We start from the raw sequence: 12,284 nt of genomic DNA, 5'->3' as shown, positions 1-12,284 counted from the left end.
AGCTCGAGGACAGCTCTGTAACAAATGATCACATTTTTATTGAACCAGTTTAAGACACAGAGTACAAATGAATACAGAGTTAAAATCAGCTCCCACAGGGAAGCCTCACAGTGCAAAAAAACCAACCAAACAAACAACTTTTATCTTTTCAAATAATTAAAAAAAGACATTTTAAAGAGTTGTTTTACCTAAAGCCAAAAGTATAAAAACACGTTTATAAATAAAGGGGAAGGGGTGTGGGTTTTTTAAAACTGGTGAAAGAAAAGGGTAGTGTTGAACACACAGAGTCATCTGTCTGGTGCCTGTGGCATATGCAAGACATGCAGAGCGGACATGGCTTATTCCTAAAGTTGCTGCCCCATGCATTTCCCTGTCCATGCGTTACAGCAGGTTATCCATACAAATACAGAGTCCAATCCCGTGTATTATTTACAACACACAATTTGAAATATTGGACAGTCTAGTCTTTAGAGCTAGAGAAGGAACCACCTGCTTGCCAGCACTCGAGGGCTGCAAGACGACCTGTCTTTATTATTATTTTAATGAGGTTTTTGTCATTTAATATTCTGGATGCTACACATCCAGTGCAGGGGGGGATGACCTTATACATGCATGAATTTACCAATGGCGCTTAAATACCTGTATTTGATTTCTTCTTGTATATAATTATATACATGTTTTCTTTAAAAAAAATTAAGTTTGTATGTTTTCTACTCCTTTAGAGAAATGTCCGGATTCCTCTGAGGTGTGATGAAATCAGCAAAATGGGGGGGGGGGGGGAGCACTATAAGGCCTGCCCCAACCATTACCTGGGAGATGCTATAGAAAAGAGGAGACAACCTGAGAGAGGGTGTGGAAGAAACACTGACTCATGTAAACACCACCTCTGGGCGCTGTTGAGGGATGGGGAGGAAGGAGTTACTTGCCCGCAGCAGGACGAAAACAGGTGGGGTTTGCTGCCTTCTCAGATTCCAGCACTTCCTATTGCGCCACTTCACAGGCCAAAGAATGAAACACGGGGTCCCTCAGGCAGAGTAATACTATTTACAGCTGAGATGAAAAACAACTATTCTCATTTCAGCCAGGAATGTTGGACAGGAGGGACAGAATGTATATAAAGAGGAGAACAGAGAGGTCCAAGTTATTTTCACAGACTTTGTTAGCCAAGTACCTTGTTTTAATACACGTCTGGTTGTACCTATGCTAACAACCACAGGCACCAGTAAAAGAAATGGATTCAAATATTACCTCCTCCCACAAGCTTCTTCCACTTCCCAGGCAATTACCATTCAGTATTTCTCTACCTGACCTAATGAACAGCTTGTGGTGAAACATACTCACTAGGTGTAACCCAATGTAACACATTTATGCCCTCTTAGTGTTGGAAAATGGAATTTTTAGGAATATTTCCTATTGCCAGCAATAGGAAGTCACCAGGGAAGAATCAGTTGCATCCTCATCCCTCTCATCAACAAACTTGTGGCACTAGCATCTTCTTTAGGGCTTCTACTACTTAATTCATAACATGTATGCCTTGGGCAAAGAGTTCACAACTTTGCCTTTAAAGAAACAGCTGCTTAGAGGACAGCAAGTGGAGAAACAAGAGGCCAAGAAAGACATCGTTAAAACAACCATCCAACTCATTCTTCAATTACAGATCACCAACTCTGTCCTAAATCTACTTTCCTGAAGCCTTTGTGTACTGTATCTTTCATAGATATTGGCCAACGGTGTTCCTCAAGCCAACATTATCTCTATCTCTAATCTATTTTCCTGAATGTCCTACATCTACTAATTTATTTTAAATTACACCACCACCCCCCAACTAATCTACTTGCTTGACACCTCTCTTACCATCATTCTGATCAGAATTTACCCTCATTTGTTTCCCATATGCAGCCATGACCACAGGCAAAATTCATTCCATGAAGCAAAAAACCCCTCTGATCAGCATTAAAAAAAAAAAAAAAAAAAAAAAAAAAAAAAAATCAGATTTGCTTCATGTGACTTATTTCCAAGGCACTTTATTTCATATCTCTATGTCAGCTTCACTGGTTGTTGCTTTTCACCTTGATGAGTACTGAAACATGATCTTTTCATTCTGGCCACTCGCTGTCCTATATTCTCTCTGATCCCTTTTGTCACTACCTTATACTTTAAACAATAAAATGGAATAAAACTGCACAGGGAAGTAATATAAAAGACCCTCAAACCATTATCTTTAATACGAAAAGATACCTGGGTTGAAGGGACTGCTATTTTACCTGAGTGTCTTGCAGCCCCACTACAGCAAAAAAATTCCTGTGTACTGGGACACATGTTCACAGTCTGAAAGTGGATGAAGAAAAAAAGAATCACCTCAGAAGCAAGCTTGACCCAGACTAACTCCATCACAGAGCCAGCAGGACTGCCATCATAGATCCCACTCACAGCATCTCCAGCATACCTTTTCACTCAAGGAAACTCCCAGAAATATCCCCTACTTTTCAACTCGTCCTCCTTTGCAAAACTTCTCTCTGCAAGAGACACTGCCCATGAAACCCAACACCTCACCTGATTCAGCACAATGCAATGCTGAAATAGGACTAGAAGATAGCACTTTTAAAGTTTCAGTACAACCCCATGGAAGGAAAGGTTAGCAAGAACACCTGAAACATTTGATTAGGCAGACTGAAATTACAGGCAGAAGTAGCTGGAAAGTTCTGAAAGTGCTCCCCATCCTGCCGAGTCCTGAATCAGCCAGCAAGTATGACCAGCCAACAAACCTGTGGTGGGAGAGCGAGAACTGCAGGTTCCTCAAGCCCTGGAGTGTATTGAAGAAAAAAAGTCATACAATGCCAGCCTGTCCAGCCCAGTAGAAAAAAGGCTGCACTGCAGATCTCCAGTCACAGAAAGGCAGGAAAACCAAGTTAGTCAAAAGTCTACATTTCAGAGTGCCACAGAGTTTCAAAGAATGGCCAAACCAGCCAGGACAGTAATGTAAAAGAACACTGCTTCAAGCCTTTAACCTGTGGAACAACACATTGTAGTCTGGCCGCCTTTAAGTGACTTCCATGGACACCAGCATTCTCTCACCCACCAAAAACTTCTTGCTTCCTTGCATTCGTTTATAAACTGGGATTGTGCTGCTCTGCCTTAAATACAAGAAAGAATGGAGATGGAGGAAGAAATAAAGCAGTCTATGTATCTGTCCCCATTGGGGGAAGGAGGGCGAGTAAAGGGGAAGGTGCTGAAGGTTTTTTTGTTAGTTTTTTTTGTTTGTTTTTGATTTTTTTTCTTAGCTTGTTATCATTGACCAAAATCATCACTGGACAGTTTTAAGCCATCAGCTTGGAGAAGTCCCACAGGGTGAGAAGAGTATTGCACACACAAATGCAAGGGGGGAAGATTTTCTGTTTCTTAGTCAAGAAATTCATGAAAGAGTTCTGGGAGGAAAAACTGTAGTAAACATCCCAAAATATCTTGTTTGAAGTCCTTGGCAGGCCATTTTCTGTGGGTAGTTGAAATAGCTTTACAAAAGGTAATAGAATCCCACCTTTCTTGGGGTGGGAATATTTTGTTTCTCTGGAAAAGCAAGAAGACGTTCTCCTATCAAGACAGTGAAATCCACAAATTATATGGAGCAGTATTTGCACTGAAGATTTCTCACATCCAGATTTATGCTGTAAGGGATGGAAACCAGGTCTTCCATGTCGCTTCTTAACAAATAAATCACCACCCCCAAATTTCCCACCAGAGTCACGGTAACATTAAGGTCAATATCCAATTCCTAATCATGAAAGGTGGCTGAAATGAACTTTCATATTTGCATCTACATCCCCTCTTTACAGCATCTGCAGAAAAACTCAGTATATCAATATAATATCAAATTCCAGGTTAAAATTCCAATACTTATCTCATTAAATAATCTCCAAAGCTTGGTCCAAGGGTTGCAGAATTCCCCCTTGGAGGTGAATGCAGATAAAATATAGTGTGGGGACTGTCCTTGAAACAAGAGAAAAGCAGACAGGGTAGTCATGACAACAGTAGAATTACTGCAGGTAACAAACTAAGGCAGGAAAAGAAAGATCAGCAAGACAAGATTTAAGCAGAAACCAGTTCAGTAATTGCACAGACACTCCAGCCTGTCTCCCTGTTGGGGGTTTATAATACAGAGATTGTTTCTCGCTGGGATATAGCAAAGGGATTGACTTTTTTGTTAAAGGACAAAGAAAATAGCCACAAATGTGACAGAGCAACAGTCAGAAAAATAAATTAATAAATACACGCATAAAAAGTCTGCTTCTGGAGTTTGATGAAGCCCTGGAGTGGAAAGGATTGGCTTCACTTGGACTCCTTTGTTTTTAGTCAGCAGTTCAAAATTTCTTGGATAAACTGGATTTTTCTTTAAGTGCCAAACATCCTGACATCCTGGCTATGAAGACATTTCAAAGCAATTTCTCCAAACTCCTCTTTCAAGACTTTGTCTAGAGACAGGAAGTTGAAGAGTATTGGGAAAAATTATTAAAATTGTGGCCAGCACACTGCTAAGAATTAGAGCAAGTCACTTGTATGGGCCTGAGGAAATCAAATTTATAAAGGTCTCCCCACCACCTCTAGACCAGCTATCCATCTGTCCGAGGCTCTTTCTGTGGTCCTCCTCTTGGGATTATTTCTGTGTATCCACAAACACCTGAAAAACACCGCTTTAGAGTTTTTTGTCCATGCGTCGTTCCACAGCTTGTAGCAATAGCTCTGAGTACTGCTCCAGCAAAGCTAGTGTCTGCTCATCCCCCAGACTCTTGGGACTGGGTAGATTGGCACTGCATCCCTCATTCAGTGGCCTAATGGTATCTTGTGGCTTTGCCAGCACCTCCTTAGCCTTTGGAAGCTCTTCCTCATCCTTCAGGGAGTCCAATTCTTTCTTCATTAAGGAGAATGTTTCTGTCAGGAGGCCAGCTATCTTATCTTTGTCAGTAGAGGTCTCCGTATCATTTAACACCTGAAAACAAAGAAGGAAAAGAGGACGGGGGGAAAAAAGGATGTATTGATATTTAGACCACAAAGTAAGATGTTTCAGCCCTTCAGGGAACTGAAGCCATAAACAAGATTTACAGGCTACTCAAGTGTTTTTTTCTTCAACATGCAAGACTGCCAATTTAGTCGTATAGCAGGGCAGGCATCCAAAACAGCTAGTCATACAACAACCAAACACATTAGTCCAATAGGATAGACATGGGAATCACATTTTGGGGTAGCGTTCCCCTTATTAGGCCTAAAGAGGTGCTGTGTTTCCCAGCTCTAGCACAGGGCAACAGTCTCTTTCTTCCTGTCTGCCACATGCAGCTGGTCACAGGAACACAGAGCGGTCGCAGAGCTAACACGTGCACCAAGACTGTAGCCGCAAAGGAACGTACAGCAGAAACTCACCATGCGAGTTTCACGCTCTTTACAGGAGACTTAACAGAGCAGTGCTTAAGCAAAGAAAACAATAGCTATTATATTGTTCTGCATATAACTGTGGTCTGGCAGTAAGGGGGACTAGCAAATGACTGCATGTTCCCTCTCACAGTTGGATTCCCATGGTATTTCACATTTGCTAATCCTCTTTGCAGGCATCAAAGACTGAGAACAGAACTGGATAATAAATTTAGAGCTCCTATAATATTTCATCTATCTGAAGCACTATATAAATCTTAACTAATTCTTTAATACCCCTTTGAGAAAGGGCATACTGTTATCTACAGTTTACACATAGGCTAAAAAGGCTGAAAAGTTAATTGATTTGCTCAGAATACCATAGCAAGCCATTGGAAAAAACAAAAGTTAAAAATCAGGAGTTCCTGTCTCCTAGATTCAAGCTTAGCTGCAGTCAAGTAGACAACCAGGCAGCTTCTGTCACTAAACACCCAGTCAGGAAACACTTTGAGCCAGCAAGCACACACATTCAACACTCCCAGGCTCTAAAGCCAGCCTGCTGAAACAGAGCCAGTGTCTGAGGTCACTCACCATGCGGTAGAGATGAATGGCTTTGCGCATGCTGTCCTGGAGCTCAGATACCACATGCTCGCAATGCTCTACGCTGATGGAAGGTTCTGTAGGGGAGGAAAAAAATAAAAACCCAAGCTAAGGCACAGACAAACTCCAGCATCTGCAATCTCCCAGCCAGGCAAGAAAACCAATACATTTATATATATTTGGAAAATCACATGTGTATACTTTTCATTTGTTTTTTAGGGCTGGTTTGAGACGATCATTAAACAGGCAAGCTTAGGAACTTTCCTTCACGCTATCTCCAGATGCTTCTTGTTTCAAACATTCCTGTTTTTCTAGTCTTTAGCCTCTCCAAAGTTAACAATGATTTCTGTCAGACTGCACAATGTTGCTACAGTCAAGGACAGTCAGAGATCACCCTCACCATTCTCATTTTTAATTAACGTCAAGTTTGAATGAAGGATTCCAATGGCAAAAGGGACTGACCTGAGGAGCCCCTAATTTAGCTTCCACCTACTCAGAACTCTGCACGCTCTCCTTAGTGTATCCTTCTGCAGAGTGTTCAGCAAAGAGCTATGAGGATAAAGGATTACGCTGAGTTATTACAGTGTTCTCTAGTGAGGACTGAGGTCCAGAGGAGTGCTGTCTAACAAACTCAGTCGCAACAGATTCGTATTTCTGGACAACCCAGGATTTGCATTGCTATAATTTGAAAACCAAAAATAAAAGTAAAACAACAGAAAAAACACCACCTTCAGCCCTCACCAGACATTATCTCCAAGGCATCAATGCTGAGGGTCTGCAATGCTTTAATAAAATAAACACTTTCATGAGTTAGACATAAATCATGAACAAAGACAGACACACACACATAATCTGCAGTTATCTTCAATTTACAAAAGCCTGCACAAATGCTATTCAAGTTCCTTCAGGTGCCTAAAAGATAAAACTTGTTCACATTAGCACTGTTATTTCTGTGCTTCTTACTAAGAAGGTCGCCTTTGGACAGGCTGCAGGGACCTTAGCTTCAAGTTGATTATATAAATACATCTAGAAGAACAAACGGACACGAATCAATTCTTCCATCTGCATTCTTTGCTCCTGAATCACCCAGCTTTTGTAGGGTTTGGGCAGGGGGCTTCAGTTCTCTTGTCTAAGATTCTTGCCTTCTGATTTTTTTTGTTGTTGTTTGTTATCTAAAGTACAGCTCTTTCTTGTCAGATTGTTCCTGGATTTCTCTTCTGATCATGCTTTTATGCTGCTTTCTATCAGTCTGGAGAAAGGTCACAAACGTAACATAAATGCTGGAGTAATGGGCATTTTCAGCCTCCCAGGTGTGGACAGCAGACCTCCTCAGAAACCAGCAGGGAATATTAAACAAAGCAACAGTATTCAGCACATCTACAACTTTTTTTAACCTGTAGATCTCAAAATGCTTTAACAAAATCAATTAAGTCTCCTTATCCTCATGTGTTCTATAAGAAAATGGAAGGACAGAAAAATTAAGTGGAATCCCAAAGTCACAGAACAAGTCAAGAGCAGAACAGAGTTAAAGGACTTCAGGTCTCTGATTGCCAACCCTACAATTCTAATCCAAGCCCCTACACTGGGATCCACAGAAGCCACAGTAAATTGTCCATAGCAATAACAGACTTGGATCTAAACAGCTTTTCCAGCATTTATCACTAAATATTTGGAGGGAGTGGCCTGCAAGAAGCCGAAGGCTGACTGTTGTCTGCTGATCAAAACAAAAGGTTGTGCATCCAATGCACGAAACAATACTAACTGACAAAAGGATGCTGCTGAAATACCCTGCCAGGATGTACTGTGTATTGGGAGCTGCTTAAAAATAAAAAATAGCCCTTTCTCCAGAGATCTGTGCTAGTTCTGCAAACAAAGATTCCTAGCAACTGGTTAAAAAAAAAAAAAAAAAAAAAGTGATGTGCTACAAACAACTTGCCTGTTACTTCTCTGCTGTAGAATCAGATTCCACAGCTCCACATTGCATCTGCTGTTGGAGGAAACCTCAACCCTGCAGGAGTTTGGGTTTCAGACACACTCATGGATACCCTACCGTACCAGAGCATTAGGTCCCTCAGACAAAAGACTGCATCACCTGTTTTGCATAACAGTGCTTCAATCTTAGGGCCTTTGATCCCTCTAGATACACAAAAAGAAAAATAACAGTGCATCAAGAGCAGACCATCTCTGCAATGATTTTGGTTACTATTGCAGTGAATAGGGGGAGTAGCCTGGTACCACAGATGATTGATCAGAAGAGGATTAAGAGATGCCTCATACTCACATGTCAATAATGGTATCAATGAGATCAACATAGCAAAAGGGGTTAAAAATTTGTGCATTGTTTAATCCCCTGTATGTACAAGGCATAAGTGCAATGGTTAAGGTCCAGCTTCCTACTGCATGACTCAGCTGAGTATTTTAGGAAGGCATATTTCCTTGCAAGTTGACACACAAAAGAAAAATCTCTGGAGAGTACAGCCTTGAAGCTGCAATTTTTTCAATTGATTGAAGTACCTTAAACCAGGGCCTGTAACAGATTTAACAGCTGTTTTCAGCAGGTAAGATAGTTCCCCAGCTACCACCTTTTCTCCAAACTAGAAACAATTTAAAAATTGCCTTGGATGAATCCAAAGCTCTTTACGTTCAACCCCAAAGGGTAGGCCTGTGTGTGGATTACACATCCAGCTTGCAGTATGTCCTCAAAGCAAAGTGATAGCAGGACAGACACTCTCGCTATCACAGGTGGCTGCAGCAAGGAACTTGTCTTGGTCAGGCTTTAGTTTATGTGAGCTAACCCGCCTGGACTCTGCACACTTGCACACATTAACAAAGTAAAGCCTGAGTTGCCTGGTATAACTTCACTGTCACTACCATCTGTGCTTGCTAGGTCCAGCTAACACATACCAGACCTGCACTTTCACTTTGCTGGTCAGACATGCCTTGAGGGGCAGAATGGAATGTAGCCAATGCACACTAAGGGGGATTCTCAGCATGTCAGTTGTCAGTGTTGACAAAAAAAGGCTTGAGCCCCTACAATGTACATTTATAAAGAAAACCATGAGGGTGCTCAGCTCTACAACACATTCACCTAAAAAGAACCTTCAGACATAAGACCAGGAGGAAAGGGAAATTAAAGACTGAGAAAAAAAATGTCAGGCTGAAGAAGTGTCTCACCATTGAGGGGATGGCTTATGGAACGAGACAGGTGCAGACAGGACGAGACAGGCCAGAAGCTGGACATAAAGAAATGTGATGGGATCGTGAGGCAGTTCACAAAGACAGGAGACAGAAGGGGAAAGATAAGAGATGGGTATCCATGCACACCTGAGACCTGCGCCGAGGCAGTTATAGACGTAGGAGACCTCGGCCTGATGGGGTCTAGTGGGCAAAGTCCAGGTTGATCGTCTAGCACGCAGGCAATGCCGGTGATCCTCTCCCTGCACCTGGGCAATGTGCTCTCAGGAGACCTTGGGTGCTGGCCCTCTGAAAACTCTCTCAGTTTTGAATTAGTGACCCCTGGCTCATCCTGGCAACCTGTCCTTGAGCCTGGACTCTCCACTGGGCTCTCCTTAGTAAGTCCTAGTGGAATCTCTTTACCAGGAACCAGAGACCCAGCAGTCTGATTCTCCCTCTTGGAGGATCGGCCCTCAGGAAAAGGTTTCTTTTTACAGGTCCCAGCAGGTGACTGGGGAGACTGTGGCTCAAGCAGGGTTTTGGATTTGGTAGTGGGTGAGAAGGAGGCCAGTGTAGGTCTATCAGGCAATGGCTTGGGAATGTCAAGGATCAGGTGCGCTCGATTTGATGATGCCAACTTGCTGTGAAAGGACTTGGGAGATGAGCAGTTTACAACTGGCTGAAGTGCTGGCTTCACTGGAACATTTTCTTTTTCTTTCACTGGTAGCTTATTCTTCTCAGCATCTGCTGGGGGACTAAGCTGCATCTTCTCTGTCACTGGAGGGCTAGTCCTCCCCTCAGTCAACATTTCAGTAGAGTAACCAAGATACAGATTTTCCCCTACAGATATGCTCCGTGACATCTTAGCCCGGAAGCTGGTCGTGGGGTTCATGTAGGACTTTGGTTTTGCAGCCCTGACATCTTTGGCCAGCAGAGCACCAGATCCATCCATCTTCAATAGACTGGCTGACAACGCCCTGCAATTGTTAGGTCTGGGATCTTTCTCAACCACTGTAAGAGTCTGAGGACGCTGCTTGGCAGAGGATATCACTCCAGGACCCTTATCTGTGAAAATTAAACAGACAAACATACCAAAAATAGACAAGAGTCTGCAGCGAATTCTAAAATCAGGAAGCATCAGAGCTGCTCTAGCCTATGGGCCTCAGCTCAGCCCCTGGAAGAGGTATACAGAACCACTACTTCAGGTTAACATCACCAAGCCTCAACAGCCTAGTCCTTCCCATCCTTCATCCTGCTCACACACTATTGCCTACCTGATTAGAGGTACTTGTTCTTAAAACTTAAGGCAAGACGACTTCAGAAACTACTATCATTAACAGAGAAGCCAGAAGAAGCAGACAAAACCCGTCAGTTCTCTTTAATCCATTCACATATACATGGTGCTGCAGCAATAGGTTTATTTTCTAAAAACAAACTTAGTGCTTGCTGAAGGTTCATGAGTTGATAGTTTCAAAAGTGGAGTTCTTTCACACAAAGTGCACAGAGACAGCAAGCTCCCTCTTACTGCCCCTCTCCTTCCCTCCCCACCCTGGAGGGCTTCACTATTGGCCTGGAGCAACCACCTATGGCAAGAGAGGATTTCTTTGTAAATGGTTCATTTCACCCTTGGCATCCCTCCTCCCACTGCTGCCAGACGAGTATCAGAGACTGATAATTAGGAGATCAGTCTGCATTACAAGTTAGAAATGTTTTCCCTTAACAGGCTGAGTTAGAAGACATGCAAACTGTCTGCCTATAGCTCAGAATGCAGAAAGATGTAAGATTAATTTAAATCACTGCTCAAGCTCAAATCTTCCAATTTTATTCTTAGATTTATATCATCATTTCAACCCATGTCCTTACCCTCATGAACGAGGTCGTGAACTGACTGTGCCTTTCTCATCACTGCATTCACAGGGCCTTCTGAAAAGGATGCAATAACTCGTCCAGGACCCATACCAACTCGGCTGACCTCTAAAGCTGACTTGCGTTTTTTCTGGGCATAAACAGCCTGATGGGAATTCACACTCTCCAGGGGGTGGCTGTTCTCCAAAGCATCACTAGGATGGCTGTTGCCATTTTTCAGCAGGTCCAGAGTAATCCGATTGGTCTGGGCTGGAGGCTTGATGGGCTTTGAATCCAGTATCAGATTCGAAGAGGAGAGTGACAAATGTCTAGAGAATACAGTGAAGAAATCCCAGTTGAAATAAGTAAGTAGGTTGCCTTGGATGAACAGGCACACACATTAGGCCAGTTTCTTCAAGATAAAGAGCCTTTCCCTTCCCTGTCTGGATCTGTTACATCAAAATTGGCCTAGGCTGTTACCATTTTGTTCTACCCTTCACTTGAGTGCACTGGTCTTCAGACATTCCACCTTAGGTTATAGGATGAGTGCCGATTAACACAAATAGTACTGGGTCACTGTTTCAGGGAAGGACTTTGTAAAAGGTGAAGGCAGGATACAAGGAAAAGTTCCAGGAGGAGGGAAGACTGAGTAAGGTCAGGCCAAGTCTCTTCTCTCAGCTCACCTTTCTAACACCAAAATCTTTTTACTTCTTTCTAAGGTACCCCAATAGAGGCCATAACACTATGAAAGTGCAGTTACTATCAAAGCTGGTCAGTATTTTCAAGAGAAAAGACTAATTTCCTCTTCCTCTCCACTCCAAGCAAGCATAGCAGGCTTACCTCAGAAAGGAGGCAACTCTCAATCTGTCAGGTTTGACAGTCAAACAGATTAAAAGTCTAGAGGTTTCCATGAGTTTAAGCTACTACTTTTATCACACCTCTGGAGTGCCACTGACTTCATTCTCCCACCATTGCAACTCTCCAGAAGCTTTTAGAATAGCTAACCACTGGCCTTCTTCCCAAACAGGCAGTCCCAATACAGGATAAACTAACAGGCACTCCTGACAGCAGCAACAGCTGCGTGTGAACACAGCAATGACAGAAAGCTTCCCGAACATGCTGAATCTAGACACAGCTAGCAAACCATAAAAGATGTACCCAGCTCTGCTCAGGTCTGTACAATGAAATGAAAACAATCTGAGCCCAGATTTCAAGTTGTCATTTGAGAGAAATGGAAAAGGAGTTGTTTTAAACATTTATGAAACAAA

The 12,284-nt window shown here is 42.6% G+C and overlaps 1 protein-coding gene across 1 annotated transcript in view; it reads right to left on the bottom strand.

Annotated features, from left to right (window-relative positions):
* Positions 1–16: 16 nt before the first annotated feature.
* The window catches only part of MAPKBP1 (mitogen-activated protein kinase binding protein 1), a 104,048-nt gene continuing 91,780 nt past the window's right edge, over positions 17–12,284 (bottom strand). Inside the window, exons 28-31 of the mRNA XM_067296471.1 lie at positions 11,035–11,345; positions 9,322–10,236; positions 5,989–6,074; positions 17–4,981 (exon numbers count right to left, since the gene is read on the bottom strand). Coding sequence (XP_067152572.1) covers positions 4,688–4,981; positions 5,989–6,074; positions 9,322–10,236; positions 11,035–11,345 — 1,606 coding nt within the window. The 3' untranslated portion in view covers positions 17–4,687. The remainder of the gene's footprint in view (positions 4,982–5,988; positions 6,075–9,321; positions 10,237–11,034; positions 11,346–12,284) is intronic.

This window comes from Apteryx mantelli, chromosome 4 (genome assembly GCF_036417845.1).
Source record: "Apteryx mantelli isolate bAptMan1 chromosome 4, bAptMan1.hap1, whole genome shotgun sequence".
Taxonomy (NCBI): Eukaryota; Metazoa; Chordata; class Aves; order Apterygiformes; family Apterygidae; genus Apteryx; species Apteryx mantelli.
Note: the sequence above shows the minus strand (reverse complement) of the source record. Positions and strands in the feature narration are given on the sequence as shown.